The sequence below is a fragment of the Argiope bruennichi genome, chromosome X2, assembly GCF_947563725.1.
Source record: "Argiope bruennichi chromosome X2, qqArgBrue1.1, whole genome shotgun sequence".
NCBI lineage: Eukaryota > Metazoa > Arthropoda > Arachnida > Araneae > Araneidae > Argiope > Argiope bruennichi.
The window spans coordinates 46,769,231-46,788,775 of record NC_079163.1 but is presented as its reverse complement, the minus strand read 5'-3'; the positions used below and the strand labels follow the sequence as shown (position 1 = coordinate 46,788,775).

Sequence of the window (19,545 nt, the reverse complement as noted above, 5' to 3'; positions counted from 1 at the left end):
ATTCTATTCTCATGAATCTGTTTCATTGACTTTTTTCCCCCTTTTTTTTATTTGACCTTTTCGATAATTACAATAAATATATGTAACTTAGATTGCTTTGAGATGAGATTTCATTAAATATGGATACTTTATCAGTGCTTCTCCATTCTAGATAGTTTTGTCATTTTCAGCTGAGAAACTTTTTAATATAATCTACCTTCTTAGTTTTCTTTAGAACAGTTTTACTGGAAAGTGATTATTACAATGAATAAAGGCTGATGCTTTTTATATTGTTAGTTGCACTCCCAAACAGTTTTGCATAGGATAGGATTTTGGAGACTATATATATATATATATATATATATATATGTAATAATATTTTAATTCTAATTTCAATTTAATTAATTTCCAAGATTTTATATTAATTTAACCCATAATGGCATCATTCTAAAAATGTTCTCTTATTTCGTGATCCAATTCCCCTTTCGGTTTAATTAATTCATCTGTTAAACTAATGCGCCATCAGTACTACGTATCAAATGAAAGTGATACTTCCGTTGCCCTTCTCAAGGTCAACACATGTATTGAATTGACGCGTCGCCGGAGATCCCATCTTATATAAGACTAGTGATCATTTGCTTCGTTCCTTTTTGCATCTTCTTACTTCTGCTTTTGTGGCACACTGCGCCTTTTTGTAAATAATGATATCTGTCTCCAGGAAGAAAATGAAACGAAATTTAAAAAAATACAAAGTGTCTTCACTGCTTGTCAAACCTGCCTTCTGCTACAACCAAAATATGTTACATATTATTTAGTCGACAGGATTCGAAATCCATTACATATATATATATAGTTAGTATTTTTAGCAAAACATTAAAAAAAGAAATGAAAAATTTGTTATTACAGTAATAGATAAATCGGCAAATAATTTCTGTATAATTTGTAAATATTATTATAAAGAACTATTAATTAATGAGTATAATTCTAATGCAACTTATATTTTAAAGAACACCAGAAAAAGGGTATTAGATTAAAAAAAAATGCTAGCTTTCGCAAAAAAAAAAATAAGACTTGCTCTCTAAACTATCCTTATTTGTTCCCAACAGTTAAATTTCATTAAAAAAAAGCATTAAAATTCAGATTCGTGACTTGTAGCACTGGCAGTTATAATTACTATACGGGAAAACATTTCTTAAAATACTTAAAAATTATCTTGGACAAAATCAAAGATGAAGATAACTTTATAATTAATAGTAACAAAGAAGTTTTGGATTTTCTTAAAGATAACAACATTAATAAACTTAATACTTTTGATTTCGAAAATTTATACACCAATCTACCTCATGAAAAATTAATAAATGTCTGTATTTTTATATATGATGAATATTTAAATGAAGGTGTTATTCCTAAAAATAACTGGCTAGAATTATAAAATTATAATATTACCGAAAATTACTTTTTTAATGGAATTTTTATAAACAAGTAAAGGGCATTCCAATGGGAACAGCTTTCTCAAGTGCTTTAGCTAATATTTTCCTACATTACTATGAGAAAAAAATAATTAAATATAATTTAATAAATGGTTGGAGATATATTGGTGACTTACTTTTGATAAACTTAGATAATACCAATAATGTGACTAATTGCTATCCAAAAGATTTAATTCTACCAGAAACAAATAAAAATCGACTTGAGGCTACCTTTCTGGATTTAAAAATCGAAATAGCTAATAATAAAACAATATTTGGTATCTACAATAAAAGGGATGAATTCAACTTTAAAATAACGAAACTTTGTAATTTTCATTCTAATCTAAACACTAAAATTTTCAAAAATTTAATTTTCTCACAATTTAACAGGATTAAAAGAGTTTCTAATAACAAAATGTCCTATATTGAAGCAACAAATAATCTCAAAAATTTTAATTATAATGAGTTTCCCAGAAACTACTGCAATATTAATTTTTTAATAAAAAAGATTTTGAATTAAACCTTTGCCTAAAATAAAAGTAGACTTTACGTTGCATACATATTAACTAACTCAATAGATGATGCTGAGACCCTCCAATTATTTTTACCTTCAATGGCGTTAGCAAAAACAGTTTAGGGCGCGGGGAACAAGAATGGGTCACCTTGTATAAAATAAATTTTTGCCTGCTTCTGGTATTTCCTTTTTGTTTCATAGTTGGTTTAAGAGTTGTTATATTATGTTATTGTTTCTTGCTTATTAGTGGTCGTATTCTTTTAATTTATTGTTTTCTTTCTTTTCTGTAAAAGTGGTGTATCTCTTAGACCTCATTTCAGGGGATTTTCGGGTCACGAGGGGTCAATACCGTTGGACAAAAGTCTGGATTCCTCACAAAAAAATCCCTTATTTTGAATCCCTGCCTGAGGGTGACCCTTGAGAAAGTCTTCAGGCCGGATTCTTATTTTATTTGGTTTAATTTTGAAATTTTTTCCTATTAACTTGGTTTTTATTACTAATTGTCTAGATTCATCTGTGTTTTAGTAGTAGCTGCATTTGTGCTCTCTAAATAGAATGCTGCTTTTTATGTTTTTTACTCTTTTTAGTTTTTAGTTTGATTCCGAATTAATCATTTAGTTTCGATTCAGAAATATTTTTAATTTTAGATTGTTTCAATAATAGGTTTTAATTTCATAATGCTTCTATGTTTGATTACTTATATATATCTTAATCTAATTTAAATCTTAATTAATTTCCAAATTTTTATTTTAAATTAACCCATATTAACTTCATTCTAAAATTCTCTCTTATTTTGTGATCTAATTCCAACTTTTTTATTTAATTAATTCATCATTCTCTCTATGAAACTGATCACTTCAGCATTTTCTCATGCTCCAAGTGAAGAGATAAAATTCCTTAATGCTTGCCACAATCTCTTAAAGGCACCTAATCGATGGCAAAGAAATCCCTATCAAATCCTCATAGTAAAACCATTGAAGGGAAAAATTTCGGTCTCGTCTGCGCTTGTATCGCGATGTAGACTGACAAATCTCATTGCCTCTTCCTTGCCCATAATATATCTCTTGTGATGAAATAAATCGAAGTTGAAATTTCAAAAGTTTCTTCTATTCGGCCGCATAACTGCTAAAATATGTTATATATCTTGTTTTAATACATTTAATTGAAATTCACTTGGTAAATGCATTACATTAATTTTCTGTTCTTTTATTTATTTATTTATTTTTGTTTGTTTTTTTTTTTATTTCTCCCTGATTTTCATAGAATGTTTTATACTTATTAATATACATGTGTCAGAGATATGCTTTGACCATGACAAAAAAATTGCATTGTGGCAATTAAAATGTAAACATTTCAAGATAAAATGTTTTGAGCCTTGTTTCAGAAGAATTTTCAAATACTTCTTACATGGTATTTGGATAATATAGACAAAAATAAATATTCTAAAAAAATTCTTTGCTCTATCAAAAGTAACGCTAAATAAAATGCAATTTTGTACTGATTTTTAGTTATATAAAGAGAAAATTGTTTGAACTGTTAGTATATTTGTATATTGTTTTCAAAAGGTTAAATTGACATTTTGTATGATCATTCAATGTGTCCCAAAGCAATAAAAGAAAATATTTAACAAGTGTGGTTATTTACAAATGTAATACATTTCATCAAAAATTTAGTCTTAAGTCTTTTATTTGTTATTCTTTTCTTATAATGTACATGTTATAACTCAGCTTATTTTAATACTTATAATTTTTGTTATTTTCAATATTGCTTTTCCTCTGCAGATGAAGGATTATTGATGTTTATTTTTGAAGAATTTCGGAAAAAGAAAAATTATTTGTGAAATACTTTTATTTTTTGGAATGAAAGGAAATTAATTCCATCTAGATCTTAAAGTAGCATTTTCGATTTATCATTTTAATAACTTATTTTATCATATAATATGGTGAAAAAATATTTTTGTATGAAATAATCGTTTTGAATTTGTGATATATTTTTTAAATCTAATATATGTTTTACCAATACAGTTTTATGACATGTTGTTTGTACTTAATTGTTATTTGTTGAATTATTTTCCTATCAATATTATGCCGAATTTTTTTCTTTGCAATAATATCCTCTTTACATTCATGAATTGTTTTCATATATTTATTTCATCATTTTTTTTCAGTTTTTAATTTTCCATTATTTTGCTATTGTATTGGGCAAAAATGTTTCATGTTTTTGATTAAAATGGTTTTTCTATTAAAAAATACATATTAATTTTTATACAATTTGTGTCTTGTTTATTATTAAACAGATTCTTCAAATGGACTGGTTGAGTCTTCATTTATTCTAATCCGTTTTTGTTTTTTAATTATTATATTTTCATTATTTAGTTATGAATTTTATTGTTTGCTGAATGCAGGCTATGTGTTTTTAATATTTTAAATAAGATTAAGTATTTAATTTTCATATTGATATTACATTATTTAGTTTTTTTTATTTGTATTATTTTGCATGTTTATCATTTTTAAGGTTAATTTTAAGATTTTTAGTTGATTTAAATTCCTGTTTAGTGAGGAAAACTTCCAAAAAAAAGATTTTCCTTTTATTATGAATGCAACTCTTGGCTGTTGATATCTTGATTCGTCGTAAACCTTGTACATTAATATTTCATTTCCATTGTTTTATGCTCTGTTAATATTTCATCAGCATTGAATAGCCTTCAAGGTTTGTTTTTATCATTCAAAATTGTTGTTGATTGTTAGTGGTTGGACTCTTTCAATTAAATTTTGGTGTGACATTAAACACTTTTGTGGCAGTGAGCCAAATTAAAACTTGTTTAGAACAGAAGCATTTTCATATTTATTTTCCCGTTTTCCATATAATTAGCATTTTTATAATTTTAGACATTTTTCTCCAAAAGTTTCATTTATATCTCATCATAATAACTCGTTTTAATGCTAATGTTATATTGAACCCTTTATTGTATTTTTCTGATGCGTCTTTTACCTTCTCTGTAAAAAAATTTTTTCTCTGTTTCTTTTGCACTTTGGAAAATAAAATCACAATTTCAAACGAAATTCTTTATGTGTATTCTTGTATTTCTGTTGCAGCCAAGATAAATGTGAACATTACTTTATGATTGTTTCCTTTGATATATTAATAAAATCCAGAAAAACTTACAGAAAACTAAATAATTCCAATTTATTTTAAGTGACGAGGTCACATTTTAATTTCATTTGCTCTGTTTTCAATACAGCTGAAATTTGTTATAGTCTCAAATGATTTCTAGTTAGTTTTCATTATTATAATCTTTAAAAATGCTTTGGATGCGTGTGTGCAGTGGAAAGGTCTGGAATTCAACGATTCATGCGAAAAGCAAGGCAGCTCAAAATTCTGTAATGTGATTTGAATTACTTTTATACTTATTCCTATTCCAAAACATGATTTTTTCAAATTATAAAGCAAAACTTCAGGAGTTAGTGAATCAGCGAAACTTTTTTGTGTGTGTGAGACAATCATTTAGTAATACTCTTACAATTTATAACCTGGGTTTTAAATGTTAATGCAGATGATATTATTAAGCTCTACTTTTTTTTAAATGCTTTGATTATTCTATTTTTCAACATCCCTTTAAAGCCAGTTATGAACATGACTAGCTTTTTAGTAACTTTATTAGATCCTTTTCAGAAATCTTTTAAAAGATAGAAACTAAGTAACCTTTTATGGGAAGACTGTTAAATAATTTGTTGACTTACTTCTGTTATTAATTAAACTGCAATAAAATAATGATTAGTTTCAATCAAGATTTAAATTATTAGCTTACATGAGGAAGAAGAAAGCATTATATAACATCTATAAACAAGCAACGCAACTATTCCTTTAAAGAAATGTGAGAAAGAAGATAATTTATGAACATTAACTGCTCACTGTATTTAAATATTTTCTTTATATTATTTTCGTTCATAAAGGCCTTCGAGGAGAAATGTATAATCTCGTTCTTACATGTCTATTTTCGTAATTTTAAGGTAAACTTTTTGCCATTTGTTAATTTTATGGATTGTATTACAATTGCATTTAGAAATGCAAGAAAAAAGCAATTAAATAGAAATATTCAGTCAGTAAAAGTTAATTGCATCAAGTATACTTAAAGTGAAGTTATATAGGACAATTTGAAAAATTTGCATTCATTGATATTGTACAGTCACTTTATTTTTTTTATTTATTTATTATTATTATTATTTTGAATAAGTTATCCAAATCTTTTATTTGTTTTGCATTAGTAGAAGCTACAAGGAAAGTGTGAATATGTTGTTTCATTCATATGTGATTTAAAGTTACCATACTGATATCTGTCTCCCAATTTTATCATTATTTTTATAAATAGTAAATTTTAAGCAAAATATGCAAATTAACTCAAGTTTCTCTTTTGTAATTTCATTTTTTTTTTCCTTTTATAAATATCATTGCTATATCATTTCATAAAAATATTATTCATATTATTTTATGTAAATATAATTTTAAGTTAATCAATTGGTTATATGTTTTTTGTCAGTTCTAGAATTCTCATTCGAATAATTTGATGTAAAATATGTTTCATTGAATGCTATTTGATTGAATAATTAAAACTGTGGTGCAGTTAACATTTGGTATCTGGCTAAGTATTATTTTAATATGCAATTGAAATATTTCATCTGTATATTCATATTCATGAGTTTTCATTGCCTTAGCTTACATATATATATATATATATTGTGTCATAATTAAGATTGACAAATATCATACCTTGTCTCATGCAAAAATAAAAAAAAAATATTTATGCAATGTGAAACTTTTAAGCAATTCATCGGAAATTTAAGCGCTGTCTTAACTTTCTGTATATTTATGCACGATTTCGGTATTCCAATGTATCTGGTGTGAGACATAGCAACTTTGAATGCTATCATGATTTGAAAGTTCCATTTAAGGTAAATATTCGATATGTTAGTTTTCAGAGATTGATTTTTAATATATAAACTACACACTAAATAGTCTAGCGTAGCCTTTGGAGTACAATCAAGAATACAGTTCTCAGAAATATTGCATATTTTAGGCGTAGAATTTGCAAGGACACTAATCTTTTTATTAAGCTTAGATATATAGGGGTTTAAATAATAAATGGTTGAAGCGCATCTAAAGAATTTCTCAAAGATTTGGAAATATCTTGGGTGTAAAGAAATTTCATGAAAGCAAAAAAAATGTATTACTATGTTTTATATACACGATTTTTGTAAACAAAGAAAAGAATATCTTAAAATGTGTGAAATTAATAAAGATTTGATATATCAGTATTATTGAGAATTAATTTCTTTAACTACTGCTAACAAGAATTGGTCATTTCTTTGTTTTTACATATGTATTATTAAAACTCGCGATATTTCACTATTAAAAGATGTGAACTGTATATTCACTTAGAAAATTGTGATAGCACTCTGAGTAAATGCATTGCACATCCTCCGTAATTTTTATATATGGGAATAATATTTCTATCATTTTACATTGCTTAATTTAGAGAAAAACTTATATGAATCATAGAGTATATAGATTCATTTGAATACCTCTGTTGACTTGTAGTAGAAGCAGTTTTCTTTAAATAATCAAGGCACCTCAAACTTTTTTAGGTAGTTTTCCTCATTGAAGGTTTGTGCTCCATGGGAACTATAATATTTTGCCTCTCTTTATCGTATTTTTAATTTTTAGATCCAAATTTTTTAAGTGGACTAAAGAGCAAGTTTTAAATAAATGTAGTTTAGATAATTTTAGAAGCTTATCTGATATGTTTCACATTTTTAAAATCTCAAAAACAAAAGTTTCATATTAATCTTAATATTCATGCATCCTAAAAAATTGGTCTTGTATAGTGGAACTTGGCTAATTCGAAAATAATGGGAACCACAGTAAAAATTGGATTTAAACAAAAAAATTTATTAGGAAATCTGGATCTTGTAATATGTGCAACAAGAGAAAATAACTGATTTTTTTAAACTAAAAATAGCATTAAAGATTTGTTCTCATTATTAAACAATTACATAATCAATTTTAATGATAAAGTTATTAATTATGATAAAAATCTATAATAATTGAAAGACAATTTGTGGTTTTAAGAAACAATATGCAGCATTGAACATTTGTGCGAATAAACAACAGAATAAACAATGCAGTACACATCTAACATGTTCAAAGTTTTTTTTTTTTTTTTTTTTTTTTTACGAAAAAGTTATGAGAAATTTTTAGTTACCTTTTATTATGATTAGTAATAATTATTATGATTAGTAATAATATAAATGAATTTGATTTATTATAGTAAAGCTCTTGAATAAACCAAGAACCATAAACAATTTATTCACTGAAGACTCAAGATATGTATGTAGATTACATAGATTTTGTAGATTAAGATATGGGTTCAGAAATAAACCAATTTTTTGTTTTTAATTTTTAAAAATGAATTTTTTTACTTAATAGAAAAGTTAAAGAAGCAGGGAAAAGGTCGTATTAGCCTAGTTCCACTTTATTGGAATTTTCAAGATTTTACTTTTTAATTTCAACGATTCATCTTTTATCAAGATTTCGATGCATTAAGTAGATTGTAGACTGTACTTTTGCATATAATATACTATTTTTGCTTTTAACCAGTTTTATATTAAATGGAGTTTGTTAAAAGCGTAACATTTTAAAATTCTCATTGTTTTTCATTTTGCACATGACTGGAAATAATTGCCATTTTTCTGAAACAGCTTCTAATCTTACTAATTTATTTCCACCATACTATTATAAATTTTTACCTTCTAGCTTAATTTAATCACAGCTCCTTTCTTTTCTGCTTACTCCTTTTTCTATTTTTCCAGACACGCCTTTAGCGTGAACCGTGCTGTACTGTAGACAATGTTACCAGTCATCAGTGATGTATTTAGTGTGCTTGCTGTGTATTTCTCATCTCTGCCGTTTCTCTAACCTGGTGCTCTGGGTGCTACTTGCTGAGCAGGACTAATCAAGACAGCTGTAGCCTTTCTCAGCTGCCTAATTATTCTAGTGAATGTTAATGATGTTAAAATCATGTTGTTATTTAAATATCTTTGGTGTGATATAAGCATTAGGTATGAAACTGATAGATTAACATTTGAAAATATTAGTGCCTTTATTGAAGATATTGGGTGAAAAGTATTGTGTTCCTGTGAAGGCTATTGTCAAGTTCTTCAAGGTGATAATAAAATTGCTTTAAGTTTAAATGAAGGCAAGAACCCTTAAATTAGGATATGTATGAGTGTTGCATGCATTAGCCGAAATATTCATATTTGTGTATATCTTAATATATGTGCTAAAGTAATTGTCATTTGTTATTTTTGTTCATTTATTTGAAATGTCTTTTTCAACTATTTTGTAAAGGCTGCGTGAAATAGAATAGTTTTTTTTTTTTAAATATATTTTATTTGAACTCTTTGATCACAATATAATATATGCGAGAAGGATTTTGTGTGTGTACGTAAAAAAATGTGTGGGAGGGGGAATATTGATCAAAGAACATTATTTGTTTCTGAATATTGGGGTCTTCCATTACATATATGTGGATTTATGTGAAATATTTAATTTTTTGTCCATGTTTGAATAAAAAATGTATAATTGGGTTAATTTGATAAGCTATATTTGGGTGCATATATAAATTTTAACATTTAAATCTCGATAAAATTTATTTTTGTGAATTCACTTGCAGTTTTTCTTTTCTAAGAAAATGTTATAGTGTAATTTATTCTAGAATTACTTACGTATCTATTTCTTTTATATTTTAATAATCATTTAACACCAAAGATGAGCTTTGTCACCTTGTTCTTAACTAATAAATATAATATCTGATAATTCCATTCTTTAATTTTTTAGCAGATTCTAGTTAATATTTAAGTTTTCTATATAATAGAAAAATTGAGAATATTTTATTTATTGTTTGGTGTAATTCAAGTTATTAAATATTTCCTTTTACACTCTTCAATTTTTGTAAATTAAGTATTATGACTATTCTTTAATATTTTTAATAAATCATCTTGTTTTATGATGCTAATTTCTGTTCCATGATATTATTAAAATGTAGATGTAGCAAAAGAATGCAGAACGTTTCTTCGCAGTTTTATTTTACTAAGCAATTTATGTTGATTTTTTTTTTGTGCAATGTAGGTTTTACTAGATGTATATTATATGTATATTATGATATGTATTTTTAAAAGTGCCAAAAATGTACATATATATTTTTATGTATTTAGTATATGGTGTTCATTCTGAATAATTTTAAAATTTGTAATGAAAAATGAAATCAAATTATGAAAGCCATAGTTTTGTTACGATTTTGAAATTTTTTCTATGTTGATTTTATGATTAAAAATTAAAATTCTTCAGCCTATAAACTGATTTTTAATTTAATGGATAAATTGTTTCGATTTTTCTGAAATTGAATTTAAAGTTCCCCTCTCCCTCTTTATTACACAGAGAAAGAAATCTTTTTAAATCTAGCAATATATTTTTATAGCCTTTAGCGATTAGCCAATAGTGATATCGTTATCGCTTTTTAACATAGTTATAATAGCTAATTTTTATAAAGGAAAAAATTGCTTAACATTTTTGTTAATGGATATGTTATTCATTTTTATATAATGGTGTAGATTTAAAACGGAGGAGGAAAGTTTATTATTTCATTTTATCAATGAATGTTTTATTATAGCTGCATTTGATTCTTTGAGCAAATTACTTGACTTCTGTTGAAATGTAGTTTGTCAAAGCAAGGTGGTTATCACTCTTTCATCATTTTACCTTAGTTATTGAAATCTTTGTTTTAGAAGAAAAATCTCTTTTGTAATTGTTGAACAGTCTAAATTTGCAATTGTTGATTAATGATTTTAGCATGAACATATCTGATATAAAGCACTTATTTCCATCCATTTATGTATAAAAAAAAATCATGTATATAAGAGTAGTTTATTCTTGTAAAGTGTTGAACAGAATTTATTTCAGTTGCTTTTCCTAGTATGATATGTGCCGAGTGTTGATATTTAATGACAATAGCCTTTATAGTAACATGTATGCTAGCTATAATTTATTTTTAAACTGTTTTTTGTTTAGGTGTGTATGTTCTAGTAAGCTTTTGTCTTGAAGTTTATAAACAAATAGTCACTGTAAAGCATTACAGCAAATGATATAAATTTTAGCTTCTGATTATTCAGAGTTAATCTGTACTTGAGTATTATATGTGTGTCCTTCATATATAATTTATTGATATGTATTGTAAATAAACATCTATTCATAATTTTTTGAAAGGAATCATTCTATTAAAAATTCAATTTTTGTTAAGCCTGCTCGTACTGAAATGTGTATGTGCATTCAATAAAAGACTATGCAAAATGTTTATATTGTATGATGTGACATTATTGCAATTTTCATATACTTAAATGTCATGCATTTTGTAAAACATACGTTTTTATTTTTATATATCTTTTATTGTATAAAAAAATTTTGGAGTAAATGATACTCTCCTTTAGTTAATATATATTTTTACGTAAATATCTTCATTAGAATACCTAAGATTACTCATTGGTATTGTAAGGTGGGGGGGAAGCCAAAATTTTATAATTCAAATACATGCAGTCACTTTTAATTTTTTGAAGGGAGGGTGTACGAGAGTTATTAAAATTAAAATTACTGCCATGATTCTTTGTTATTAATTGTAATTATTATTAATTATTTAAATACTTTAATTTTAATGTGATGTACCATTAACTTGGTTGCTGTGTATGCCTAAAATCTAAATCCTGGGATTTTCTCCATATTTTATTTAAGCTCAATTAGGATTTTTTTTTTTTTTCATTAATCAAAATTGACTGTGTAAACTTTTATTATCCTATTAAGGTTTCCTGACATAAAACTAAGTGTATCTTTTATTGATATATATCTTTCATATTTGGTCTTATGTAACAGGGCTTCCAGGCTTGTACATACATAAAATCGTCATTTAAATGTTAAGTTGTATAAATAATTTAGTTTTTCTAAAATATATATACTGCCTTCTAATTATGGCCTCTGCCAGCTTTTTATTTTTTGGAAGAAAAGGTACATAACCCTTGCTTTAATTGTTGTTATAATTTATTTTTAAATGTCCATTAATTTATAGTTGTGTTTACTGATTATTTGAGTAATTTGTCTCCATTATGAAAATTCTGTCAATTACTTTTACTGAGCAGATTTTGTGCTACCATGTTTGTTGTACATTTAAAAGTAGTTAAATGTCAAATTCACAGTGAAGTATTGCAGTTTTTTAGTGAGTTTTCATACATTCATAGTAAAACAATTTTAGATGCACTGTGATTAATCTTTGGACTTTATTAATCTAAATGTTGTTACTGTTTGTATTAGTCAACATATATTGTTTGTACTACAATCTAGTTAATTATAATTTTTTTAATAATTATTTAAATTTTTATACAAATTGCTGTCTTCCTTCTAAAATATATTCTGTTTATAAAAATTCTGACTTAAGTATGTCTTACAAATTTGTTTTTGCAGAAGTATTAGTAAAATATGCTTAATAATCCTAGTTATGTATTTTCTTTAACTGTTTTGGTTCCACTTATTTTACAAAAGGGAATACTTATAAGTGATATATTTTAAATGCCTATTCTAGCCATTTTCTGATTTCCTGTAATGTTTTTGCTCTTTAAATGTTTTATTTAAAAAGATTTCATTTATTTTGTATAGTAAATGCCTGATTTTTTTAAAAGCTGTTTTTGCATAACTGTAACTTTTTGATGTACTTAATTTTGGAAATGCTTTTTTTCCTGTATATTCTTTGGCTGCTTTCCTCTATTTTGCTTTTTTTATTTTGTTTATGAACTTATCTGTATTTTTCTTTATAAATTTCTTGGGATATATATTTGCTTAAAATGTACTGAAGAGTCTACAATTTTGGTTTCATTTCATTTCAAGACTTTTTATATATAGAAATAAACTTAACTTACACAAAGCTTTCTACTGTGCATATATACTGTTTTATTTGTGATACAGACTAATCCCTATTTTAATGTGCTGTTAAATTTTACAGTTCTGCTTTGATTAGTTAAATGACACGATTTTTAGTTTAATAAATTTTTCTGCTCAGGTACTTATTCTGCGATACTCTAAACCAGTTAACTTGTGTGTTATATTTACAATTTGTTTGGAAATTTTAATTTTTTAGAAGTTTATTGGGTTTAGAGTAGTGGATATTTGTAGTACTCGTTCAGATGTGTATCATATAAAAAAAATTGTGAGAACCTTGTAGCTTAAACTGTGATTTCAGATTTTGTGATTTAAATTGTGAGGAGTGGAGGAAGAGGTATTTGTGTTTACTAGTTGTTTACATATCAGTAATTTTTATTTTGCGTATTAAATTTAGTGTTATTTACATATGATGAAACAATTTGTGATCATCTCAGTTTCTTTTGGCCAGGTAATGTTTCCGTTAATGTAATTTGGTATATTTAGGAGATTTTTTTACAATAATTTAAAAATATTGATATATTTAGGTAGAAAAATCTTAATGGAAAAGAGAAAGGTATAGTGAAAGTTTTATTTGCATTTAATCAAATTTATTTTTCATAATTCTTTGCTACTGAAAGAGTGCAAAGTTTTTTTTGTTGTAAATTTTATCCGTATTTAGAATTTAACTACTATATGTGAATGTCATCAAATGTAAAGCCAAAAATTTTTATTCTTTGTATTTTTATTATTCGAAATTTTTATACTTAAAACTTTTTTTTTTTCTTTGCTTACCTGTTTCTGTGCAATAGGAGATACAGTTGAATGCTTAAATTACGTTGCTTTTAAGAAGTTCATGAAGTCTGTTTCACTAGGCATGAAAAGGTTTAATGTCCAGATACAGTACAATTTCAAATGTATAAAAGATGAGTAGTAGGACTTCCCCTTTTCAGTACAGCGATGTTTAACAAGGTATAGTAAATATTTTTCTGGGCTCTTTGCTGTGTTATTCACTTTGTGTGGTTTACATAAGCAGTGTGTATCTGAAATAATTATCTTTCTGTAATTCGCATTTACTTTCGAAGACTACTTATGTTATAGTTTATTATAAAGTACCTTTGTGACATAATTCTCTTATCTTGTTATACTTATCTTTCTAGTCTCTCTATACTATATAATTCAAAGCAATATTAAATCTGTATATGAATTCTGTGTGTTTGTACTTTATCTGATATCCTGTCCTTTGTGTTTTGATATTCAGCTGATACCTATGCAAGTATTAATCAAATCATAACAGGCAGTTGCATATTTACTTTATTGTAACTTCTCAATGTCCTAGAATGGAATATCATGATAACCTTTTATACCTATCTGTATATTTTGTTTGTATATTTTTTAGTATTACTGTTTTTGATTTTTTTATGAATCATCAGTGTAAATACTTTTCCTTTTTGCAAAGCTTTGTATGCTGTTTTCTAGAACTAATCATATTCATTATTTTTGATTCTTGATAAGATGTATTTGTCAAAAATTGGTGTAAGCTTGTATAAAATCTTTAAATTAGAAATTTTTTGAGTGATATTTACTTATACACTTGTTAAGATCATAGTTTGAAGGGATATAATAAAGCACTCCATTTTGATTATTTGATTGTTTTCCATTGTTTTCTGAAAAACATATTGAAGTTACTGTTAATGATTCATGATGAATTTATGGTACATTGTAAATATATTTTAGGCTAATTTATGTCAAGTAGATTTTCAAGATAGTATGAATGAGAATAACATGCAACTCTGAAATTAATATTTTAATACAAAAATTTCTTAAAAGTTTTTCATTTTACTTTTTACGCTTTTATTCTAATGTCGCCATTATAAAATACTTGTAGTAATTAATCTTAAACCTAGATCGGCAGATAACAAAGTATGCTGTGTTTAATTTAGAAATTATTAGATATAGTTATTAAAATATATATATATATATATTTCTTTCATTTCATTTTCAGATCGAACTTAACTTTTCTTCTTCTTTTTTTTTTTTTTTTTTTTTTTTTTTCCCTCCCTCTCTCCCGAAGTGCAGCTTTTTAAGCAGTACATTGGAAAAATCCCTTTCGACGGTTATATTCCTCAGGGCAACTTTCCTAATTAACATTTTACTTGCAAATACTAGAATTTCTATTAATTGTTCTATTAATTCTACCGGTGAAGCTTTTTGGTTTTTTTATGTGTTAAAAGAATTAATTTTCAGCTGCAACATAGAGCCACATAACGAAGCATTTGCAAGTGAATTGTTATTACGTTATTTAGTTGGTTTCGACAAATATTCTTAAATATTTTATTAATAAAACATTTAAGAGTATGTTTATGTTGATATACATCTGTTTTTTAATATCTACACAAAGTTGCATTTTTTTTCATTAGTACTATCTTATTAAAATTATATGTTTGAAATTACCTATACAGATTTTCTATTGAAGTGTATTGTGTACAGGTTATAAATGCTTTTTTTTTTCTGTACATAGTGTTCGAATGCAGTTGATTAAAAATGTTTTTGAAAACGAATTTGACTTATTTCATTTGAAAACAAAACGAAAAGATCCTTAAAATCTGAATATGGCTATAATTTAATATCAGCTGTTTAAAGTATTGAATCGATATAATTTATTCCAAACAAAATATTTAAGAGCTGCTAAATTATTTGCTAAATTTTTAGAAACTAGGTCCTATTTACGTATTTATTGTTTTTAAATATGTCACTAATTTCTTAAATGCAAAGTAAGTGCGGAAAGAATTCTTTTACATATAAATAATTGCACCGTATCAGTATATATAATTGTCCATCGCCATCCATAATGCTAAGTGAAAAATATACCTTTGTAACTCATGAATCGTTATCGAAAGCACAAACTCCTGTTTCTGTTTTGGCATCAAGAGAATTGGTCAGGATTTTTTTTAATGCGTAGATTGACTGATTTATCTATGTACGAATAAAGCGAAGCATGAATTAAAATTAGAGCGTAAACTTCCCATTCTGTTTTCATTTTTATGCTGCATTTTAACAAAGATCATTAAACTGTGGTCTGTGGTTTTGTTGATTCATTATTCGCACATCAAGACCTATTAGAAATTATTCCGAAAATTTTCTTTCAACGTTTTTATTTCGTATTTAGCTATGCATCTTTTTTTGTTAGTGGATTATTTGTTTAAATCCAATTTTAGTGAGCAGTTTTGAATTGATTGTTCATTTATAGAGGAGATCCCGCTGCAAGGAAACGTATGTTGCAAGATGGAAGAAGCCGAGATAAAGTCAAATAGCATTTAATCAAATCTGACATATTGTTAACAGGATAACGGCCTGTTTAGACGGGCGCATCTTCTGATTCTAATTAAAAGTCAAGTTTTCTCATTATTAAAAGTAAACAGATTTAATATTTTTAATTATCACTGTATAATAAAAGCTCTAATGTATATATTTTGTGTATGAGAAACATTTAAAATATTATCATCTATCTCATATTTCGAAAATTACTTTAAATAAATCTTTGTATCAAATTTTATTGATCTTTTAAATTTGCATAATCATGCAGGTATGTTGGTTATTGAATGGCACCGTTCGTTGAAAAAGTATTCAGATATTCTTTATTGCTCGTAATCAAAAGCTAAATTGAAATAAAACATGTCATTCAACTTGAAAGTGTGTATTCTTTACAAATTGCATTCATATAAAGGACCATCAACATATTCCTATATGCATAATTTTACAATTTCACCTCCTAATTTTTTTGTCCTTTAAATGATTCTGAATAATGAAAATTCCGAGTTATAAAATTTAAGGCAAATCAAAATTACCTGAGATATAGAAGAAAAACGATTTTGGGACAGTTTCACTGTATGCAAACGTAGTAGTAACTTTGCTGTAATAAAGATTTTTTTAATTCACTGTTAGGAGCTACGAAGCATAACTAAATAAGATTTTGAAATTCATGCTTTTATTTGCATATTTAATTATAAATAGATAGTATTCTCGGCGAATGTCATTTAAAATATTCAAAAATTCTGTATTAATTTTGCTTATCGATATGTAATAACAGTAACTTTCTTAAATTGCTGCCCAAGCAGCTCTGTAGTTTCTGTTTCAGCGTCATTCCGAAACAGGAAATTTCCATTCTGAAAACGCCACGAAACTGGTTTTTCGTCCTCTTTTTACTTCGTATATTAGCTGCAAAACTGCGTCCTATTTCTATCCAAAGGTCATGGTTCGAACTCGCTGTTAAGTTTCCTATTTAATCATATAAGTTAATAAATAAAATAATGGCTTTTTATTAACGACTGCAATTTCTTTCAAGTTTCTGCAATGCAAAAGCGGCTTACCTAACGTTATCGCAGTTAACAAAGATAGTCAGTCCCCTACAAATAGGAAACGCAATGAATTTCGATCACACCTAAATTTCGATGTTCGTTGCTTGTTCCTGGTTTTTTCTGCTATTGAAAATTTTCTCTTCATGGCATCTCCAAATTTAGTAATTATAATATCTGCTACATCAAATGATGGCTCAGCTATTTGATTTTTATATATTTTTCTAGAATCGTCCCAAGTTTCTCAGCATTGTTTTACTCTAAAATATTGTGTTCTTTAATGTTTCTACAGCGTCGCCTTTATAGATATCAATTGCCAATTAAATAAATCAGTCGATAAGTATTCGTCAAGTAAAAAAAAAAGAAAAATCAACAGAAATCTTTTTAACGCATCAAATTTATATGAACACAAAATTAGGGGGGGGGATATATAAAGGGAAAAAAATGCGGAATAAATGGAAAAAATTAAATGTAAATAAGCATCGTCAAAATTAGTATTGTGCATAAAAAGAGCAAAGTACAAAAACTGCAACTGCTTAATAGTGTAATAATTTGTGATTTTTTAAAAAATGCTTGGTAAATGTGAACTTATTTTATTAAATACAATGATTTTTTAAAATTAATATCTATAAAATTATTGATTTAAAAAAAATTTCCGTTTCGAAAATTGAAATAGTATTTTATTTTGATAATGTTTGCTAGTTTCATTGTGTTTAAAATTGCGAATTTTATGATATTTCATGTTGAAAAATGGAAAATAATTTAATTGCGTTTTATTTTATTTGCATGATTTTAATATTTTTGAAATCGGGTAAAAAGATTCGTTTTAAATTTTAGAGTTACAACGATACGTAAGTTTCTGTATTTGAAAAAAAAAATTATAATGTGCTGGTAAAATAAATGTAAGTTACGTTTTGAAAAATCTCCATAAATAAGTATTTGGTATTGTTATTGAGAAGTTATGCTTGCTTAAAATATATCTTTAAAATCTTGAATCAACCAAATTCAAAAAAATTATAAAAAAAATGTTACTATTTTCGAAAAAATTTCCATAAATATTTTCTGATTTAAAAAATTAATTCGGTGCAAAGTGTTAAACTATAGGTGTCATTAGAGCATGGAAAAAATTATCTTGTAAAAATAATAAATACAATTCCCTATCTTTTCAGGTCTCTGGACATCACTTTTACCCTAGATTGTTAAGAGAGAAAATGTTTGTTACTCACCTGCTAAGAAAAAACAATTGACTAATTTCCTACCTTATCATGCCTCTGCTGATCAATTTTACTTTAGAGAACATGGTTTTAGTGTTAATTTAAAAGAAAAATTCATTTTTTTCTAGAGATAGATACTATGTGGGTTATTCCAGATTTGACTATTAAAAATCCCAAGTATGCTATTGTCTATACTTGATAAAATCACATAGTACTATTCCTCCTAAAGAGGAAATCGTTCACAAACACCAAGTTCATCAATTTGGCATTTTATTTTCCATTGCCATGCTACGGTCAAGATCCTTTCAAACACTATTTTAAAAATTAAACAATTCTAGACCTAATTTGAAAAAAAAAAAAAAAAAAAAAATTACAGATGTAAGCAAACATATCGTTTTAGATAATTCTAAAAAGAAAAAAAAATATTAAAATAAAAATGAATTTAAACAAGGTTACTAGCATCAAATCATTTCTCACAAAATAGTATGTTTTTTACTATTTAAAATAATTTTATAAAATTTTTATATGTGATTTTATCATCGAAATCTTATTATTGGAATCAAAAGATTTTATACAGATTTATCCGTGTTTTTGTTTTATTGCTCTGTGTTGTTTAAAAATAATTTGAATATAATCTCTCATATTGAATATTTGCTCCAAACCGTGACCATTAATCTAGTAATTATTTTCAAAATTTTAAGATGTAAATTTACAACTTTCCCATCTTTGCCGCATCTTATGAAATTGTAGTAACTATTCACTAATGACGGAAAAAAAGTCAATATGTAATTGAAATGTCAACTTCTCTTACGAAGGATGTACTGAAATCCTTTTCCAAAAATAAATCAATTATAATTTTTTTTTAAGGGAAAAACCAAGTTCATAAAATTATTTCCTAACACAAATTCAAATTTAAAAACGCTTTTAACTTCTCAGTTGCACGGATTTCCAACGTCTATTGGTATGTAAAAACGGCAATTTTAATTGTCCTAAACTGTTGCTCA

At 26.0% G+C, this 19,545-nt stretch overlaps 1 protein-coding gene across 6 annotated transcripts in view; it reads left to right on the top strand.

Moving 5' to 3' along the window:
* The window catches only part of LOC129961081 (phosphatidylinositol 4-phosphate 5-kinase type-1 alpha-like), a 175,653-nt gene extending 160,219 nt beyond the window's left edge, over nt 1-15,434 (top strand). For 3 of the 6 annotated variants that reach the window (XM_056074897.1, XM_056074894.1, XM_056074891.1), the window contains one exon: nt 13,785-15,434. In XM_056074897.1, the coding sequence (XP_055930872.1) occupies nt 13,785-13,805 (21 nt within the window). In that variant the 3' untranslated portion in view covers nt 13,806-15,434. Of the gene's footprint in view, nt 1-3,743; nt 3,965-8,828; nt 9,790-13,784 lie in introns of those variants that run through there. The other 3 variants (XM_056074896.1, XM_056074893.1, XM_056074892.1) reach the window with 3 other exon arrangements.
* Nucleotides 15,435-19,545: the final 4,111 nt, after the last annotated feature.